General features: G+C 41.5%; 1 protein-coding gene across 1 annotated transcript in view; it reads right to left on the reverse strand.

Moving 5' to 3' along the window:
• Positions 1-571: 571 nt before the first annotated feature.
• ppp1r14c (protein phosphatase 1, regulatory (inhibitor) subunit 14C) overlaps positions 572-22323 on the reverse strand; it is a 32062-nt gene continuing 10310 nt past the window's right edge. The window contains exons 2-4 of the mRNA XM_030047709.1: positions 6355-6438; positions 5146-5178; positions 572-3106 (exon numbers count right to left, since the gene is read on the reverse strand). Of these exons, the coding sequence (XP_029903569.1) occupies positions 3032-3106; positions 5146-5178; positions 6355-6438 (192 nt within the window). The 3' untranslated portion in view covers positions 572-3031. The remainder of the gene's footprint in view (positions 3107-5145; positions 5179-6354; positions 6439-22323) is intronic.

The raw sequence follows: 22323 nt of genomic DNA on the forward strand, positions 1-22323 counted from the left end.
ATGATATTCTCCTCAGGAATAAAAGCCCTAGCACAAACATTAAATGTGTCTCTCTCCTCTACGACTGGCCTATATTCCTCCACATGACTGCCCTTTATAAATAAAGATATGAGATTTGATTCACAGTGACTTGTTCCCTCACAGAACAATGATTTATATAACATTAATTTCCAGTGCTGTTACGCTTACACAGTGCATTCACATAAGCCTTTTAAATGACAAGCCTTACACTTGTCCCAGTGATGAATGAGCATTTTCTACCTAGTTACAGTTTACAGTAGGCTCGTAAGCTAGGGTGCATATGCAGCTAGACATGCTGCAGAGAAAGGCTACTCATGCACATAGTGAGCAATCATGTCATACTCTGATGAGCTCTGTACAGAGGCAGACAGCTCTGTTCAGTGACTGGACTCTGCAACAGACACACTGTGTGGCACTGAGCAGCTAAAGAAGGTACAACAGTGTTCTAATATGGCTGTTGTGACACACAATAAAGTACACACTTTCTCAGAAATGCTCTCTTTTATCCATTATCTGTTGTAGATTTTGAAAAAAATTCAGACACCACGTGTTGAAACAGTACAGAGTCATTCTGCAATTTTATTATCAGCAAAAACAAGACCACACACATTACATTTTATAAATGAAAACACTTGTAGTGGATGTACAGAAAAACAACAAAACTACAGAAGAAAAACATACTATTTTAGTAATAATAGTAATAAGTTATAAAAAGGAAATTCTTTATTTCATTAAATAAAAACCTTTGGGCCAACAAAAATGTTCCCCTAAACATGCTACTTTAAAAACACATGCAAACATAAAGCTTTCTAATATGGACACTTTTGAAATACTCTCCATGTACTCATGAAATTCCATAAATTATAAAATATCAGCCTATTGCCCCTGAACAGTCTCTCGACAGAGAAAATCCCACTGAGTGCCTTGACACGGATGCCAGTAGATCTTGTATGCATCTCAGTCACCTATAATGGCTTCCTCTCCTACTTTTCTGTGCACCTCACCGATCCAGGAGAAAAAGACATGACCTTCCTGAACAAATCAAGCCTTGCTCAGTGTGTGACATTCACCCAGCTCCGCTCAGATCAAGCAAATAAGATGCAAAGAGGAAGCCACTTTAGATTACAAAGATGCATCTCTGTATATCTGCAGCAGTAAAGACAAAGTTATACACACACACTTATCTCTGGCATCGACAGACAGCAAAGATGCCTTTATACAACCAAAAACCTGGGAAGAACAACAAAACAGCACCATTTTTTAAAATTTCCTGGTTTCTCTCCAACGTGGCAGGCACGTTGTTTTAACACAAAGGTTCTACAAAGTCATACATGGTAGCTAAGTCAAAAAAGTATTTTTTTTTTTTTTTTGCTTGATTATAAGTTCATAATATCTATACTCTCAATCAATGTTTTATCTGTTGTTAGCATGCAAGACCAGTGCTTTATGAGTGTTATATTTAATCAAACATTGCCCTGCTTTTGTCTTTGGCAGCTGAGGGTATATTACACAGCAGGTTTAGATCGGTTCCATTCCTGTTTAGTCAGTTCAGGACTGACTGCACAGAAATGGAGCTGGGCCCAACCCCATTACAGAGTCATGATTGTACCAGAGCTTACAGGTGTTGAGTGTGTCGGTGCAACAATAAATAACTGAATCCACCTCGTCAATCTGATCTTATGCAATAAAAGAGCTTCATCTATGCAACCTGGGAAAGCTGAACACTATTCTTTTCCACCTCCTAGAGTTCTGTGTCCACTTGAAGATGATTCACAAACATTACAAACAATCTCTGTGAAAATGTGTCACACTAATGCCTCCATGACCTTTGACATTTAGGATGCAGCACTCCTAGTTTGGCACTCATCTCCATCCTGTAGAACCTGGTTGGGTGGCTGACACCTTTTAAGTGCCAGAGGCTCAGGTTGCCTTAATTGCCTTTAGGTTGTCAGTAGTTAAGTTTCAGTCCTGGGAAAAAAATGTTGAACTAATGCTGAATGTCCTTCAAGGCAACGTCATCCACTATTAGAGAGGCAAGTTAGCAGACATACAGTAAGTGAGCCAGGGTTTGACAAACAACTAAAAAAAGTGTGGGCTTTTGTGCTTGAAGCTCACCAAAAACCTAAACAACTGACTGACATGTAATCCTGATGAAAAAAAATGAATGGAGAACAATGGACGTAATAAGCTAAAGGCTGCCAATCATACAGGTTTTGCAATCAAGAGAACTGCAACACCCATCATGCCTTGCTTTGGTGAAAAGTGCTTCTGGAGCAGTGAGTGAACGGGGACACTCTTCAGAGTTTCCACACCACAAGAGGAGGGATCGGTGTGCTAAAGCTCTACAATTTTGAATGATCTTTATCAAAATGAAACTACAGAGCTCAGTCTGATCAGCAAACACTGAAGGAGTAAGGGGGAAAAACTGCTGAAGAGCATATTTCACTAGATACTAAACTACTTGAAGAACTACACAAGTGATATATGGCAATATAAATTGTCAAAAGAGGTGAAACCAAAACTTCGCAGTAAAAAAAAAAAAAAAAAAAAAGTCAAATCCAAGAAGCACTGTGTGTAGGTAGTGCTACAACTAATATCACAGCTAGTACAAACTTTTCTTTTCTTTTTTTTATTACCCCTCCCTTTGGAGACGTCCATTTGACTGATGTTTTTGTTTGTATGGCTGTTGGTTTTATAGCATCAGCTTGAAAGGTCGTAACATGGCTCTAAAATGTTGAATTACATTGTATGAATGTGAAAGCATTGCTATGATTAGTGTTGTATTGCAGTGGTGAAACATGTCTGGTGTGTTGTGACACACGCTGACCTATGTAACCTGTTTGTGAGACTCATGATTTGTGCTATATGCAATGCTGATTTTATGCTAAGTATTTGCAGGTTGCACAATGTTTGCTAATGCTCCGATGCTGTGATGAGTGTGATGACAGTCCATGTTGAGTGGTGGAGTTTGGATGGCATCATGGCTGCTTGGTGGTCCACACTACAGCCATTATAGGCCTTTCTTGGTCGGCGCACTGAGTTTCCTCATCCCCCTTATCCTGCCCAGCAACTCACGCACAAAGTCCTGCAAGGAGGAGAGAGAAAGGTGCACACACACAAACACACAAAGTATTATTTGTCTCCAGTATGACTAAACCTGCTGTGAAGCCATTTGGTTTGTCTTTCCATGGCTATTTGAGGGCAATATAACTCCATGAACTCTGATCTGCCCTGTAAACTTTCCCTTAAGGAGCTTCAGTGTCACACACATTCTGTCACCCTTCATTGAAGCTACATCACACTTATGTTGAGTGAAATATTACAAAACAATATGCCATTGTTTAATTACTTCAGCCTATGAAGATGCAATTTCATTTGCTGGAATGTGCAAGCTAATATTAAAAAAAAGTAAAAGTCTATACATTTTACAGTAAAAAAGTAAAACAAAAAAAAAGAAAAATACAAAACTAAAAAAAAACATGAAAAATAGATATTAAATAAATATTTATGAATCACTACTTTAGCATATGAAGATGCAATTTCTTTTGAAGGAATGTGCAGACAAATAAAAAAAGTAAAAAGTAAAAGTAAGTAAAGAAAAACATTAAAAAAAAAAGCTCAAAAAACATATTGTATACAAAATTCTATACATAATTCTATACATTATATAGAAGGGTGAATTGTTCAGATGAGAGTCGACGCTTTCTGACACACACATGTAAGACAGTTACATGTTTGTAGTCCACAGGGGTGGTTTTGAAATATTTCTGAAAGAGGGTCTTTCAAAATGCTACATGAGGAGACGTCAGAGACAGAGGAAGGATGCTGTGGAGGGATCAGTGAAGATGCTGTCACCCTCCTCATCATCACAGCAGAGGTGACACAGCTTATGGCCTAATTACTAAGAGCTCCGCCTCCCTTCTCCTCCTCTCTATCTCTCTATACCTCACTTGATATTCCTGTGGCTCTCCCTCCCTCCAGCTCTCTCCTCCTCTCCTCTGCATCCCTCCCCTCATATCTCCTTGTAATTGCTTCTCAGTCCCACTCCACTGCTTTGTTTTCATCTCCTGTTCTGGTGTTTGCTCAGCGTAGCCCTCTCTCACAGCCCAGAATGCACTGCTCTCTGCAGCTGCAGCTGCTCAGCCATACAGTATGGCTGCATTTCTCCCTCATTTCTCCTTCTTTTTCATTTGCACCTTTCCTGTCCATTCCTTCACCACTCTTTCTCTGTGGCCCAGCATTTACAATGTACTATTCCATGCTCAAAAGATTACAGTGTGTCTGGGTGTGTGTGCATGGGCATTCACGGGCATGTGTGTGTGTATGCAAATGTAACACACATTGACGGCTGTCGACTTGGCTGGCCCCTAGTTCAGCATATTAATCACACACACACACACACACACACACACACACACACACACACACAGATGACAGATGGAGTGTCCAGGATGGAAGGGTTAGCCGCGTGTTGAGGTAATGTGATTGGTCTGTACAACTTTTAATCACCAAAATGACTTAACCTCCATCTCACCTAAGCCCAAACACTCAACACCTTTGACACACACACACACACACAAATGCACACTCAACATACTTTGAACCCATGACACAGATTTTACATGTGTGTGTACATGGTGGCAGTAGATTGGAATGCTAACATGCTGGAACATTCTTGACAGGACATGACATTGTTGCTTTTTTTTTTTTTGCCTTGTGCATGTGTGTGTGTGTGTGTGTGTGTGTGTGCGTGTGCGTGCGTGTGCAGCGTCTGGCCCTTTCAGTCCATGTGTTGTATTCAGGTCAGGATGAAGCAATGACAGCGCAGAGGGAAAATGACTGTCTGATAGCTTGAGGGTTGGTGCTGAGGGAATGTATAGGCTAGTAGTGTTCCTGTGAGAGTGTGTGTGTGTGTGTGTGTGTGTGTGAGGGGCTTAAGTACATTAATTAACCACACACATAAATATCTAGGACACAATGCACACTGTGGATTGTAAATTGAATGCACATGAGCATCAGTAGCATCCCTCTACTCTCTCTCTCTCTCACACACACACACACACACACAACACTGGCTCATTGATAGGACGTAACCTCTGAGAGAGACAACATCGCCACACTCACCTCTGTTGGCTTGTAGCAGTCTATTAGTGATTCCTAACAGGGCAGGAACAGAGGGAGACAGAGAGAAAGAGTGAGCGAGAGACATGAGTCCATATGCTTCTTAAAACGCCACCAGAAAACTCTACTGATGCTCTACCTGGAATTTCTTATTCACATTTTATTATTCATGTATCTATTTGTTTTTCATATTCCTGTGCATGTGTAGCTCACAGCAGTGTGGGCTAACACATTACAAAACCAAACCAGGTTTAAGGTTGTAGGGTACTAACAAATAACCTAGCCCTTTTCAAAGTGATCGTGTTCTGAAGCCCCGCCTTGACGTTAAGGCATATTTGGACACTGGCAAATGATGGTGAGACTAAACCAGAAAGAAGAAAATGTTAAATGATCTCTCATACAGTTTTTGCATTACAACACAGTTAAATTATACTATTCTTCATTTTGCTGAAAACCCTCAGGGACCCTTCCAAGGCCCCAGTCCCCACTTTGAAAAACCACTGACCTGATTTTCATTTCTCAGTATATTGCAGTATTGTTACTACAGTGTTAAGACAAAGGCATTACAAAGGAGCTTTCTCAATAGACAGGCTAACACCATAATGGAGCAAGTTCCCCTACACTAGTGGCAGATGACATAACATCACATTGGCATATTTCCAGGACAGCTACAATGGACTTTGATAGTACAATTTTTTTCAACTAGTTAAAACCAACTCAGTCACCATCGGGTTATGGTGCCGGACCCTCAGAATCAAAGAGCGAGGGCTTCTTCAAGATTAACTAATTTGCCCTGACATTCAACAATCAAAAGACGGATGGACTGATTTCTTTGCTGATCTTCGCCTCATTGGTCCACACTGGAATGCAACAACAGGACATGTGTTCTGAGTCAGAGTGTGACTGCTGCAACAACCTGAAAAAACCTGTCTGCTATATTGCTATTGCCTTCTCCGCCTTAAACAGTGACCCAAAGACGAGTGGGAAAAAATACAGGCACATTCACTGCAGGCTGCTGAACGCCATTATGGAAATGATCTCTTATTAAACAAGCCATTTATAAAATGTCTCACAAATGAACCCCTGGAATCAGTTCAACATCACAGTAAGAGTACAGCAGGATGGATTTTTCCTTTCCAGTGATCTGTATAGTGATCTGTGTAATACAATAGTGTGTGTTCTAAACAATCCCACACAGTCCCAGAGGTGTACCTGCAGCTTGCTGGCTCTCTCATCTTCACTGCTGACCTCCAGCAGGTCATCGATGTCGATCTCAACCTCGGGCATCTCCTCCTCCTGGAACACAAGCATGCTGTTGATTAATGACAGGGTTTGATTTAGGGTGATATGAATTTTATGACAGAGAGATGCATACAGGTCACATATATGCCATTTAGGTCTCACAGTGGGGTCTGAGGATCCCCAGGGGTCCTTGAAAGGCCTCCAGATGGTCCTCAGCAAAATGAAGAATAGCTTAATTTCACTATGATTTAAACAGCTAAAAATTGTTATACAGTGGTCCCTCGTTAATCGCGGGAGTTACATTCTAAAAATAACCTGCAATAGGCGAAATCCGCGAAGTGGTCAGCTTTATTTTTTACAATTATTCTAGATGTTTTAAGGCTGTAAAACCCCTCACTACACACTTTATACACTTTTCTCAGACAGGCATTAACATTTTCTCACTTTTCTCTCTTGTTTAAACTCTCAAAGTTCAAACCTTCGTAGAGAAATAAGTCCAGTAAAAAAAAAAAAGCATGCAAAATTGCACACAAAAAAATCTGCGAAACTGCGAGGCCGCAAAAGGTCAACCACGTTATAGCGAGGGACAACTGTAATAAAAATACTTTTGTTTCTATGTTGTTGTTTTTGAGATTATATCTCCACTTTTAATTATTTTGTCAGTGTTCAAGCATGACATCTAAACAATTTAATGCTAAACACAAACTAAAATATCTTAACATGTCATGGGCCCAAGAGAAAAGTCATATCAATTGGAGGGTCTATGACTTTGAAAAGTTTGAAAAAGACCACCACCTACTGCACACACACACACTCCTCACAAACAAAGTTCATCCTGCTCTCTAAAATCAGCTCCACCTATCAACACAAATCCAACTCTGTATCCAACACGCTGTTTCCACAGCTATGACACAAAGCTGCCCAAACATAGATTTGCCCACTGCACCATGTACGCCCTGAGCAGGGGAGACATCATATGGAAATGTCATTGTGCCAGCCCAGCCCTGCCAGCACTGGGCTGCTTACTGGTTACGTGGTTAGACATCGTCTTCAGCTCAACGCCACTTCAAAAGGTCTCTCTGTGCCTCTGATGTTTTTTTATTTCACCACAAGGCCTGTGCAGAGGAAGCGTGCCGGCGGGCGAGCTCATCGCTGAGCGGTCCCACCCTGGCCACCCCATATTCCAAGCTTTACTCTTCCCTCTGGGAAATGATTTCAGACAATCAGAGCCCAAAGGCCCCTGGCAGAAGAACAGCTTCTCCCCCTGAGCAGCAACCCTCATCGGCAAATGAAGCGCACGCCACCGTCACACTGGAGAGGAGTTCAAAAACAGAACAGCAGCACTCTGCTGCTGCTGTTCAGCATCTGTACCAACTGTCATATATTCTCAAAGCACTCTTTCAGTTCAATTTAAAGAGATAAGTTATTGGCACTTTTATCTCCATATAAACACAAATCAAATGTCCAAGACTGCCAGACATATCTGTAGCATTTTCAACTTTCCAAGTGACAAGTGGTTGAAACTCCCAATTCAGGAGAGAGGTTTGATTGTGTTGTACATGATGCTAAAGTGCCAATAGCCCATCTCTTTAAAATGAAGTGAAATACTATTTAAACTATGCAACTCTGTTTTCACTGAACAGCAGGTTCAGATTGAAATGAAATTTAATAAAATTCATGGGTCATTGAAAATGAATAGGCAAGAAATGCTCCGTTTTTCACGTCACCCTGTTCATACTTATTGTGATGAGCTGTCAAACATTGGGCTGCCTTGTGGAAGCCTGGGCCCAGGTGACTCCTTCCATTGTTTCTGGGCGAAAAACATGGTGTGCTTTTTAATCACAAATGAACAAACTTAGTAGTACAAAATGAGTTGTTTATTTTCTGACTCCCCCTGAAATACAAAATGCACATGAAAACTGAGTCAAGGGGGAAATAGAAATAAGCAAGACATTAAAAAGTGGGTATCTTCACCTGCTGTATATGGATATTTTGTACAGAGAGGGCTGTGGCATGACACATAACATAAGAAAATAACTAAATACTTTAACCCTTTGAAACCTGAAGAAATGAACCTGGTTTCTTTCAAAAGCATGGGGGGAAAAGAGATTATCAAATTAGCAAAACAAACAAACAAATAAATGCTCGTATGCACATATGTGTGCGTACATGCGTGCCTGGCTGGACTGATGTGCACAGAATAGGCAATCCAGTATGTGGAACATGGAGCAAGGTGTTAAGGCATACATGTGTGCCAGTATGATTAAAGATGAATGGCCTCAGCCGTTTGGACCAGTGGACTTTCTGTGTCTCTCAAATTGAAATGCGCAGAAAAACAGAACAAGACAGGAATGTCATTTTTCACTTGAACAATAAACACCGAGATATTGATCTCTCGTCTTCTGCTAACCTTATTTCGCTTCATGTCAGATGTTCCACTTAACAGCAGTAAAATCTACTGCTAAAATCTAGTTCTCTCTCTCTCACACACACACACACTCACATCGCTAATCCTGAGCCGTTAAGAGGCATTTCCACAACGAGCATTTGAAGTGTCTCGGTCTTTGTGCAGAGGAGCGCCCCCTTCACCCTCTCTCTGAGGAATGTGACAGTGTCACTCTGAAATCCCCCTCATTAAGAGCACAGCACAGAAACCAAGGAATATGCTGGAACATATCAAAGCCTTTCATCTATTAGCAGAGCAGTGGCAGGGCTGTGGGCTTATATGCTGATAGAAAACCTCAAAGGGAAGATGAACTCTTCTAAAACTGAGGAGAAGAGAGAACGGCAGACGGTCGTGTCGGGTGATACCACCAAACTGCTCAGGTGAAGAAGGAGGAAACAAGTCAAACTGAGAAGCAGAATGACGGAAACTCTCAAATTTATTGGATAAACTAAAAATGCTGAATGGTCACACTAAAAAACAAGGACGCCAAGGTTATTACAGTTATTCATAAGCACTTTCAGTAGTTTTTTTTTTTTTTTTTTTTTGACTTTTTGTTTTTAATTTCCGTTTAGTTTGGATTTGTTTTTAAAGCGAGTTTGCTAGTTTAGTGTAGTTTTTATTTTTTGAAAATACTTGGTTTTAGTTTTGTTTCTATTAGTTTCACTGTTAGTTTTAGTCTTTTTTTGTAATATGGAGTGAGATTCAAAAAACATCAGTAAAAGTACTGTGTGATAAAATTCAACAAAACACATATTACCTTGGTAAAATGTTTTGTTGAATTTAGATAGATAGATAGATAGATAGATCGATAGATCGATAGATCGATCGATAGGTATACTTTATTGATCCCAGACTGGGAAATTCACAATTTAATTATTCGATTTAAATTCATTTAACCCTCGTAAAGCCTTATGGGGTCAAACCTTGACCCTTAAGGCTTTATGAGGGTTAAGTTAAAAAATGTATTCACTGAGGACAGATGAACAACCAAATAAAAATTAAAACTAAAGATATTTTGTCTATAATTTTAGGTTATTTTAGTTGATTTTGTAAAGATACAATACAGTTTCAGTTAGTTCTTTTTTTTTGTGAAGTCTCAATTCATTTTTATTTTAGTTAACAAAAAAAAAATGTTCACATCTAGTTTTCATTATATTGTTTGCTTTCATTAACTATGATAAGCTTGTCCCTCACACAGCGAGTTTCACGACCCCGTGGCAGCCAGAACGATGGACCCCAGCGCAGAATTTGAAAAACAAATGCGGCTGTCAGTCGCAAAAGTTGTCTTGTTTTTCCCAGTTTCTGAAAAGTCAACTTGTTTTCCCCTCCCAGCAGCAATCAGCCAGCTGGAGGAAGACGTGATCAGAACACAGAGAGCACTGATACAGTCAGGACCGACAAAACAAGAAGAGATGGGAAAGAGGATGCAGAAAAGCAACTGTGATGTGTGTGTGTGTGTGTGTGTCGTGCTCGCACACTGAGCTACAGAGTGGAGCTCTAACTCAATCACACAGATGAATAAGTGAATTAGACTGACTAACAGTGAAGTGAATGTGTGTCAGAAGAGTGTAACACACTGACCCACTTCAGAAAAACATCCACCTAGCTATATGTCTATCTCTTGTTGATACAAGGCAAGCTTCTTATTACTTATTCTGACTGTCTCTCTCTCTCTCTCTGTGTGTGTGTGTGTGTGTGTGTGTGTGTGTGTGTGTGTGTGTGTGTGTGTGTGTCCCTGACTATTCCACTTGTCAGCTACCAGTCCATCACCTTCTGCCATTGTGATTGCTGACTGGGGAAAGCATAGGCTGCAAGTGAACACCAGCCGCCTTCAAAACTTCACACACACACACACACACACACACACACACACACACACACACACACACACACACACACACACACACACATGCAAACGTACACACACGTCCTATTAAACACCATCAGTCTTCTGCAGAGAGGCACTGACCGGATGGGTTTGTGCCTCAGTGTGGCTTGTGATGGAGTGTGTTAAATATATTGCATGCAATGACAGGAATGGAGAGCTGCAGTCACACACACTTCCACACAGATAAACACGTCTTGTTGTTAGCCCACGATTGAATGCCTAAAATAGCCCTGGTCACACCCTCTACTTAGGGCAAACAATTTTCCATCTGGCCATTGGTGGAAGGTGACAGAATGACAATGCAGTTTGCCAGAATAGAATCACAGATTCACATGCAGTCATAGTCATAGCACAAACATCATTTTTTTCATCAAATTCAAACTCTGCTTCCACTTGTGTATCATGTTCAGTGGATTAAATAGTGACCTCAGGAGCAGGGGGCTAACGCTTAGCATTGGGAACATCAAGCCAGTGTTGTACAAATTCACACTTCACGAGAACTCCCAATTCAACACTAATAAAATACCTGGATGCTGATTCGATATGTATTTCGATTCTACAAGTATTGTGTTTTCATATTATGATTTATTGGATTTTAGTTTTTTGAATTCTCCTTTAGTTTATGGCTGCAAAGTTTCATGAGGCTGTGATTATCCTAGAGGTCACTATAGGTCATTTTATACAGATATGTCAAGTTTCAAAAAACAGTCTCACTTCAATGAAATGGCTGCTATGGGGGCCAACATCATCACACAGGAATCAAATGTGGCTCATTGAATCCACAAGAGTCTCAGCTTTCCAGTCAAAAGCAACTGATGCAGCTCCAAGACTGTTTAGGCCCCAGTCTGCACACACACACCATTTTACAACAGGCCACAAGAACACATGTGGACTGCAGGCTTTGTGGCCCAAACTGCATGGGATTAGCAGAAGGTGGGCGTGTCTGCAAAGGGGAGAGAACCCATTTTCATTCACACAGCTGGAGGTCAGAGGTCAAGGGACCCTGCTGGAAATGCTAGTTTTTCCCTTGTCAAAACGGAGCCTAATTTTGGAGCAATATTTAGTCCCCTTATCGACAACCTAGTCTGACATGCTTGGTCCTTAGGTTGTCTAGTTTCATATATCTTTACTTTAAATCAGTTCAGTAATAAAAACATCAATTTAAAAAATAGTGAGTGACTTAAGTGAATCGATTTTTCCCCCATCCCTAATTCACAAGGATTAAAATTAAGTACTTCCCAAAAAATTAAGTAACCAAAAAATGAACTGTTATTTAAAAATGAGCTGCTTTGAGTGATGCTTTTGTAAAAGAACCTCCTCCTACCCATCCATCCCCAGCCCTAAATCACTGCCACTGCCCACATCCCAGACTAAGTGAATTACTGAATACCACTATCACTACCACCACTACCACAGACAGACATTGCTTTTAAAAGCCAAAAACAATGTGAGTAAATGTTTTACCACTTAAACAGTGTTTGATATAGCAGGACGACTCAAACAGATGGGAGTTATCATGGTCTTAGCCTTTGGTAATGATTTCTTGTGACCATCATTCACTCATAAATATTTCCCAAGACTGGCCAGATGCTTGTTCTCATCGTTTCAAATTCAATGTGGATTTGGCTGACTTTCGGACTTGTTTTTTCAGACCCGATGGATACAATTTGCACAAAAAGGTGAGATTTTTTTTTCTGTTGGAATCTGTACTGATTTGATCATAAAACACAAATACTGACATGGGCAGATGTTAGCGCTGCTGGTAACTGCACTGTCTGAGCTTGCACTAGCCATGCAGCATGCTGCTTGTTGTAAATCTTTGGCTTTGGGTGCCAGAAAACAGTGTGAGCATGTTCATGAGTTGCAAACGGAGACCTTCAGTTCATTTTTCTTCAAAAACATGAGCGTGTTCAGTGAATTCTGTTCATTTAATGCATTCAGGCTCAACAATACGGAGAACACAGCACTGCTACTGTCCTGACATTATGTCCTAAACAAATTAGGTTAACTATTCCTTTCAAAAAACCCTTTGTAATTTTGTATAGTATATCTTAAAAATATGTTCAGGAATGATAAAAAGAGTTAATATTTGTTAGGCTGACTGTTTACTGTCATTTCTAAATGCTTAATTGGGAGTGGGGTTACAATAAACTCTATTTAACTAATTTAATCCAAAAAAGATGCTGAACAGACATGAAGAAACTAATTATTCAAGGCTTTATGAAAGGTCAAGAGTATATGTGAGAGAAATAGACTATTTATTGTCGGGGCAGCTTTGTGTTTGAGCTCTGTGAGTAGGGGAAACAGAGACTCGTTCTCTCTTTCGTTCAAAATAGAGATTGAATGAAAGAAAGAAAGAGCGTTAACAAAGAGCAGGAGAGAGCTTGTGGTAAGATAAAGAGGGCAATGTAGGTTACATGTGTGAGAGCAAGGAGAACAGAGACTGAGAGAGAGCGACAGGGACAGAGAGTATGTCGATGTCGTGCGCACGTGTGTCAGACTCATTTTCACTGACTGCTAAACAGCCGGCAGCATTTTCAGTCCGCTTCGTCTGCCACGGAGTGAGTCAAACCGGAGCAGCCCAACCCTGTGGTTCACCAAAGTCAAACTCCTTGCCACAGGAAATCACTTCACCCAGCCAAGAGATTCAAACAAACTCCCTGTTCAATGCTTACCTACCTGTGAACAAGAAGTACCAGTGTTCATTGAAACAGAGGCTAATAATGGCTGACTGTGTGCCAAGATAATTGCTTCACAGCGATTAACCAACTCAAGGGCTTTGTACAAATGTTAGGCAGATGTGTTACCTAAAACTGTCCTATTGTAGGTTATGGCTTACACTAATGGGATGTCTTCATCTAATGGAAAAGGATCCCCTGTCAGTGATCAGCTAATGGCTGGTTAGCTCACAGCGACCTTGCGTTGCCTGATACAATAGCTGTCAAAACCATAATGGAACTTTGTTAAGCGCAAAGATGAAATACTCGGCCAACACTGACTGAAAATGTAAAATAGATGCACTCTTATTAGAATTACAATTACAAGTCACATTAGGCAGGCGCTTTTATTCAGAGCAATGTACATGTGAGATTTTTATACACCACATGCAGAGATCTATTATTATCTGTTATTATTATATGCTTTTACTTGCATTTATAACCCATGTAGCATACTCTAATATTTATGCAGAGGTAATAAATCTTTTGCGCTGACATACTTTTTGCTCCTTGTGGCTATTTGGTAGCTAGTTTGAGAGTCTGACACCATTTTCCACCAACAAAACAACTGGTTCTGTTCTGGTTTGCGCACCAAAATTTGAACCGTTGTTAGCATTTTCACAAAATATGGATTAGTTCCCAAATGGAAAAGTTGGCTCTCAGCTGGAACCATGAAAAACAGTAGTTCTCAAATGGGAACTGTAACGAGAGAAAAAATGAATTTATAAGATTGTAGCATCAGGCTGCAGTATAACAAAAGTGGAAAGGGTCTGAATACTTTCTGAATGCACTGTAAGTTACATTTCTTTATTTTTATGATTGTAGGGCTGACTTTTGATCGTTTCTGTTAAAGATCAAAGTGTTGGGTGATTTTTACAGTCCTACAGACGTCAAAGCTGTACCCAACCAGAGTCCTGACTCTGGCCAAATTCTGCCGAGCGCAGCTGAACTGTCAGCTGATGGACCAAATGCAAACTGACCTGCAGTCAGTAGTAGCCTGTAGTCAGTTTGTCTCATTAGTCAGTCCTGTTCTCAGGTCAGTGTTTGTCGGAGCGTGTTGTCTTACCTGCCTGAGTTCCTGTGTCGCCTGCCTTCTCTTATTAAATATCATAATCTTCAGTCCTGCTCGCTTCCAGGCCCCAGTATCTGGGTCCACTCTCAGCCAAACATGGCACTGATCTTTTAAAACATGATATATGTTTAAACATATATCAAAGATAAGAGGTACATTCTGCACCAGTTCATGATAGCATTAGGTTTGGTCTGGCATTATGAGAGAGCTGTTGAGTGTGGTGGTGGAAAACAATCATTTTTGTCCTTTGGATCCTGAGGATTCATGCTCTGCAACTGACATCAATGTCTGTGAGGTGTCAGGGTGTGTGTGTGTGTGTGTGTGTGTGTGTGTGTGTGTGTGTGTGTGTGTGTGTACGCGCTTATGTTTCTGCTGTGCAAAAAGCATAGAACATTCAGTCTCTGCCTGTAAAGGTACATTAAAACTGACTAGCTCAGTAATACACAAAGAATATACACGGGGGGGGGGTATATTATGAAATACAGGGGTCTATAAAAAGGGATAGTGCATACAGAGAAAGAGGGGAAGCGCCATTATAGGGAACGGAGAGGTAAAGGAGACTGCAAAAGGTAGAGGTAAAGGTAGAAGAACTGGGATGTAGAGAAAGAAGTGGATAGGAGAGGACATTAGGATACACATCACAATTAGGAGAGATAAATTAGAAAATGAGGGAGAGGGAGAGACGGGGCACAGGGATAAGTGGGTCAAGATGATGATGAGGCAGAGGGGAAGGAAGAGAGGGGGTGGCCAACAGAGGAGCGCTCTCTCTCTCTCTCTCTCTCTCTCTCTCTCTCTCTCTCTCTCTCTCTCTCTCTCTCTCTCTCTCTCTCTCTCTCTCTCTCTCTCTCTCTCTCTCTCTCTCTCTCTCTCTCTCTCTCTCTCTCTCTCTCTCTCTCTCTCTCTCTCTGCACTACCATGCTGTGTCACCTCAAAGTGAGGGAGAGCTCAAGGTGGGATGCATTCATCTTGTGAGACAGAGTGAGGTAAAGAGGGAGAGCAGCTCTGAAACAGGCTGGAGGGGGGAGATGACCCTGGACCAACAGAAGCTGTGAGGCAGAGGATGGAGGGGAAAACGACAACAAAGGCAGAGGAGAAAACATGAGGGAAGAAAGAGAGGAGATAAGAGCAGACGTGCCAGGATTCCAACAAAAGCTCAGAATATAGAATTAGTATATAGAAGTATATAGAAATGTATGGAAATTATTTTGAAATATATGTATTGAAAAAACAAAACAAAACAGAAAAAGTACTTGGGATGTCTGTCTAAAAATGTGGCAGCTGCACACAGCCTGTCCTTGAGAAACTGTGAATTAAATATAATTCATTAAATTGTAAGTAATACAATCAAATTCATGAAACAGTATTTATAATCAGTACGAGATGAGTGTATAGTAACTAAAAACTATGAAATCTTGAAGATGTGAGCTATTCAAATAGAAAACGTGTATGAACCCTGGCCTGCTGTATCTGAGAGGTGCTTCAGGTCTTGTCCCACATACGGAGACAGTCAGGACAGGGATGTAGGACGGTAGATAGGAAACGCTCCTCTCCTCGTCTCCTTCCCTCCCCCCAACCTGCCCCCCAACAGGGTTTCACCCCCCCCCCCCCCCCCTCACTTCTCCTCCCCTAGCAATGCAATTTGCTGAACAGATACAGGCCACATGATGTGACTTCACTGCATACAGTCAGCTAGAGCAGCAGAAAGGCTTTCCCATGCTGACTCAGCTCAACTCCAGAGGACAGCCTGGATCAGAAAGGGGAACTTGCTGCAGAGACAGATTTGTCCTTAAAGAGAGATTTCAGGCAACAATAGCACATTTATACACTGACTTGTGGGACATCATCCTGATGTATAGATGTCCCATCATGTGTCCATCCACCTGTGAAGCTACATGGTGTCATCCAGCATGTCTTTGCTCTGCTAAGACATGAGCACGTTACTCCCCTCTTGTGCTCATGTCACTGGCTTCCTGTCTCTACTCTACTCTGTCATCACATTTGAGGCACTAGTACTTGCCTACAGGCCAAAGACGTGTGTAGATCTCCTGAATTGAGATCTTTTGCCAAAGACTGAAGAACTATTTACTCACTTTGGACACCACTCAACACAGCACAGCACACCCGGTCTCCACAAATATGACATGTCACATAATTCATGGTTTTTGCGGTCAAAGTGACTTTAGCGAATGGGATCTGTTGCTATAGTGATGAAGTAACTCTCATTTCCAGCATGACTTGCTACTTGCCTGTGTTCATACAAAATTCCAAAGGTGCACAATTCGGTGCTGAGAGCCTTTGTGGGCCCTCAGCACATTGTCACACATGCTGCAATTGCAGGAGTTGGCTTTTAGCTGATGAAGACTGTGGGCTCTAGTTTCACAGACTGGATGAGGCGGGGGCGCAGCGCAGCTGTGCTTCGCCTACTGGGTGTGGCCAGGTGGGTTTTGCAAGTTTGGCACGCTGTGCGCCATGGCGCAAGTACTCCGCCGGAGTACTTGCAGACCCCCCACTGACAACAAGAGCTATCATTAGTCCGCCGAACTACAGCATTCAGTCATTTCGCCCCTCCGGCGTCACGTCCAGTTGTTGTGCTGGCAGCGTCATTTTTAAAAGAACTGCTGTTGTGATTGTATCTCGATTCGTCAGTTAATTTCAAATTGTTTGGAAAGTTTGGATCATGCTGCTCCTTTTAAAAATAGCGCTGCCGGCACCACAACAGGTAGAGGAGTGACCATACATCACAGGGTCTGTAGGTCTGCAGAAAAAAAAACGCGCCCCATACCGTTTTGGTGGAGAATTGCTTAGTGTGTTTCCCAGAGGTATGTTGGACACACACGCCCTGTGAGGCAACTGCATGCGCACTGTGTCGAGTGTCTGCAGAACCATAATCTGGCCTTTAGGTGAGAGTCAAACGAATATCAACCAGTAAATCTACAGCTTTGCTTCATGGTTTTCGACAGTCTGAAAAAAGGCCTGTAGTTCTCCTTCCACGGCATCTACAGTATCTGGTGCCAGTCTCATGGTTCTTTTGGTTCTTTTGATCTAATTCATGAATACAACCCCAAGATAATTGAATTCCACTTGCAGCAGGTGCTCATGCACAGATAGGCCAAGTTTCTCCATGAGAAAGCTCAAAAATGGAAGCAGGGATTCTCATCCCAACTGCTTCACTGCTTCACACACAGCTGCATTCTGCATCAGTGCACAGTCTGCTGAAGCCAGAAGAACAACATCATCTGCAAACAGCAGAAATGCCACAATAATGTCACCAGTCTGGACACTCTCCAGACTCCCACTCCCAATGTCCTGTCATCACTGACAGGATATACTGATTGTATAAACACACACAGCAGGGACCCTGGCATTCCATTCTCCTACAACACGTCCTGATGTACACATGCCATGCTGGGAAATTTGTCATTGTATTCTGTAAAAGCAGAAATACTTCAAACCAGCTTATCCTCTTCTCCTCTTATTTTTTTCTACATAGGTTCTGATGACATGACAGGTTCTGGGGGTTTACCTTCACTCTTGTCCTGACAGCAACCAAGCAGCATGTCGGATTGGCTTGGTGCTGCAAATGTTAGGTCCACACCTCAAGGCAAAACAAAAATCAACCATGGCTCTGAGTGTAAGGCTTAATTACTGTGACTGTGTGAACGGTAGCTGGAACATCTATCCAAAGGGTGTCTGTTGACGCTTTAGGGGAAGAAGGTATGATCTACCTAGACAAGCTCATTGATCATAATGGGAGTGTTCTGGGATTTTTTTCCACTGATGCTCGCTCTTGACTCTTGCTGTTAGGACAAGGTGCTTACTCAGCACCCATCCTGTTATGGTTTTGTTTAGATTAAATCTGTAGCTCAGTGTATGTAAAATTCTGGATTGAAAGGGGGAAAAAACAGCACCATGATTGTACTACCCACAATCGAAATCTTCTACTACACCAAATCAAATCTTCCACTGCACCCAATAAAAATCTCTTATAAATAAAACCTTTGAAACCAGTAGTAGGCTAGTGCCGCATTTTCCCCTTTGCATGTTTGCAACTCCAGGTCGTGCTCAAAGGGGGTGCAGAGGGGTGCAGAGTTCCTCCCTGAGGCCATTGTATTGACAGCTAAAACCCAGTGGGACCTTTGCCCTCAGTGCAAAGCAGCGCCTCCAGCCAAACTGGCTTGAAAACATTAATAGCATCAGGGTCACTAGCAGCCAGTCGACCAGTGAACTAACCAGCAAGTTCAAATTATGAGACACAGTCTGACATGATTAGAAATGCCTCTATCATAAGCACAAAAGTAAATCCATGTAAACTCAGAGTAGCAGTCTTCAGGGCATTATTTCACAGAACACATGATAATAGTACTCAACGTATGTAGGCTATACACAGACAGGGTCTCATAAAGAGAAAAGTCGCTCATTTTGAAAAAAATGATTTTATTTCACTCTGGTGGCTACTGCCCCTCTGGCACAGAGTGATATAAGAAGTGCATAAGTTACCAAATCTTTCCGATGTTAATAAGGGAAAAAATACATTTAAACAGTAATTTGAGCAAAACAATCATATGTATACTCTCTGTAACTGAATGTATGCACAATGACCTTCTTTGAGTGCCTTAAAGCAGTTATCTTTAAGAATGTTAGCTGGGGAGGTTAACAGTTAACATTTGGAGCATCCAGCCAGCAGCCAGCAGTAACAATGAGAGAAAGTTATCACACAGCTAGGGGGGGTAAGCAAAATAATATCAAACTTTTCAAAATGGATGAATTATGCCTTTAAGTAAGGCGACATATATTCATTTATTTCATTGTCTCTGACATTTATGTCATTATTTGCCTTGTAATGATGATGTACTGGCCATCGTGGTTTACCCACCTTTTTGGTTAATTTTTTTTTTTTTTTTTTTGGTTAAATTGTTCATACTTCTGTTTAAATTGTTTTTATAATCCTTGTTTATAGTGTTTATATTGCTTACTGCTATTCATCTGTGTATACTGTATATTTCTTCTAAATTTGGACATTGACCTACCTCTATGCACATTTTATACACCCATGCACACGGTTTTTTTTTGCACATTGCTTTTTGCAGATTGGGTTGTACTTAGATCTTATTCTTTTTTTTTTTTTTTTTTTTTTTTATTTAATCTGTAATCTGTGGATACTGCTGAAAAACTGCGAATTTCCTGCGGGATGAATAAAGTATCTATTTATCTATCTATCTATCTAATAGCGCTGCAGTCTGTCACATGCAAAAGTAGACACACAAGTGAGCTGCATAATCAAACACCCATACACTTTGACCATCAAAACAAGAATGCAGTCTCCCTCTCCCTCTCTCTGTCACACACATGTGAATGATGACTCTGGTGCAAATCTTTCCCCAAGGCCAAGAGAGAGAGTGAGTCAGTGTTTGCAAACAGCCAGTATATAAATGGTTTCGGTCTGTTGACAATGGAACCAGTTAGAAGTTGTATCGCCTTGGGATGGGAGAAGATGTCATAGGAAGACAAGAAAGTCAGTGTCTGCCTGTGAAACCCAAAGTCTCTTCCTGTGACCCTCTGGATGCCTTTGCATTGCTCCGTCTCTGCTTTCTCTCCGTGCCACCTCAAGTCTTTTCATTTACAATTTCTGCAGCTGACAGCAAGTTAAATGTATGATTTTTAAGAGGTTAACCCTGCTCTGTTGAATTTGGAGATTCATTTACTGAGTAAAAACAAACACACAAAAAACAGTCAATTAAGATGAATAGTTATGTGTGTCTGGGCTGATTTCCTTTGCCAAAATGATTTCAGTTTAATAAAAATCTGTCTATCTATTTGAAATGGTTTGTCAATTCTCATTTAAAAACATTTTTCATTTGTTGCTAAAATGATATTTTAGAACTCATACAATACATTTGCAGGTCTGATAATGCAATTTAACAAAGTGCAGATGTCCTTTTCTTTTATTCAGTGCTTCTCCCTGTCTCCCTCTCTCTCCTCTGTGCAGCAGACATACAGGATGTGTCTCCCCAGGGTGGGCAGAAAAAAACCATGACAGAATTATATTATCACGACTAAGCCCATACTCGGTGTACAGGGTTAATAGCCTGGAGAGCCACAGAGGATGGAGAAGAAAGGAAACAGGGAAAAACCCGAAAAAAGAAAACCTACTTTATAGCTCTTATGTTTGTGTTTCACAATGACATTTATGTAATAAAGGATCGGTTTCATTCCTTTCATTTGTTTGTTGACTTGATACTGCTGATAAGATTTTAATGAAGCTTGAGGGAATACTGAATCTCATCACTGTCTTCCAGTATTTTCTAAATTACAGACTGACACAATGATGCATCTACGACAGTGTATTTGGGCCACTGTAGGAGGAAAAAATTATGGAGCGGGATAAGGGGAGCAATATTCCGAGAAAAAAAAGTTTATGTGAAAAAATCTCAATCAGACCCTGCGGACACTGCTGCTTGCTGTATATCAAGCCTGCAGTTGATGTCCTCATCAAATTCTATTCTAAATTCTTTGCTATCGGTATCAGGAAAATGGCGGCTGTGGAGGATACTGTGAACTCTGCAGCTCCTGCAGCTCCTGCTTTTAATGTTTGCGTGTAAAACCAGAAATATACAGAATGTCTGATGGCAAGGTTATCATGGAAGATGAGCTACTTAATTTCCTTGCTGTGAAAATTAAGACTTTGAGCGAGATTGTTCTATTGGCAACAAACGCATTTGACATGGAGGCGGTTGAAGCCTCCAAGAAAGTTTTGTTTGAGCTTTGCCCTGGAACTTCACTGCGATGTGTTGCCCACAAAGGGCAGCACAGAAACACCAACAACATAACACTCTGTCAAAAAGTGGTGAATGAATGTGGGGAGAATATTCCGAGGTTTGTTTCTCATTACTTGGACGAGTTGCCTCCGGTGACGTTTTCCAGTCTAGATGTCACCTGCCTGCTTTGGAGAATGGAGCAGCTATGCTCTGCAGTAGGTGCTCTAAAACACATAACTCACCTCCAGACGGGTGTTTGTGAGCAAGTTCGTGCTGAAGCTGTGGAGTTAAGCCGTCGAGTCACTGCTTTGGAGGGCAGATCTGGCGCTGGTGCTGCTATAAACACTCCGGGACCGGAGGCCGAATCTCCCGGTAGTCAGGGAAACTATCATGTGGAGCCGTCGGGGGTGAGAGGTGATGAACGCGGCCTGGCTGTGGCGGATAGGGCTGCAAGCTTGGCTGTTCAGCATACACTGAACGATACAGCAGCATTCTGTCCTGAACCTGACTACTACAAACGCAATGGGGCTGCGACAATCCCTGGACCCAGTGTGGGAAGTGCGGCAACGGGGGAAAGATCTGAGTGGTTCAGTGAGGCTCCCCACGATGGAGTAAAGTAGTGAAAAATGGTCAGACTCAGCAAAAGTCCCAGTCTGTTGCTACAGGTCCAGGTGCACATGCAACTGCTGGACGGATTAACGTGGACCCATTTCCATCATCGGCACTGGAGCCGTGAGTACCATCAAAATTGTTGTCTCTTAAGTATCTTAAAAGGCAAACTTAACAGGGAGGTCACCTGCCAGAACATTGACAATGTTCGCAGCAGGGTTGGCTCTTTTAAAGTGACTGCTGAATGTAATGACATTGGTGAACTGTACACTCCTGAGCTTTGGCCTGAAGGGGCCCTGGGGCCAGATTCTCCAAAAAGTTCTTACTAATAATCTTAAGACGTTTCGTAAGAGGAAAAAATGAGAAGTTCATAAGAATGTTCTCAAGTGCTATTCCCCATTATTTTCTTAAGAACTACACATTATCTTAAGAACTTCTTAATTTTTTCCACT

The sequence above is a fragment of the Myripristis murdjan genome, chromosome 24 (assembly GCF_902150065.1).
Source record: "Myripristis murdjan chromosome 24, fMyrMur1.1, whole genome shotgun sequence".
NCBI lineage: Eukaryota > Metazoa > Chordata > Actinopteri > Holocentriformes > Holocentridae > Myripristis > Myripristis murdjan.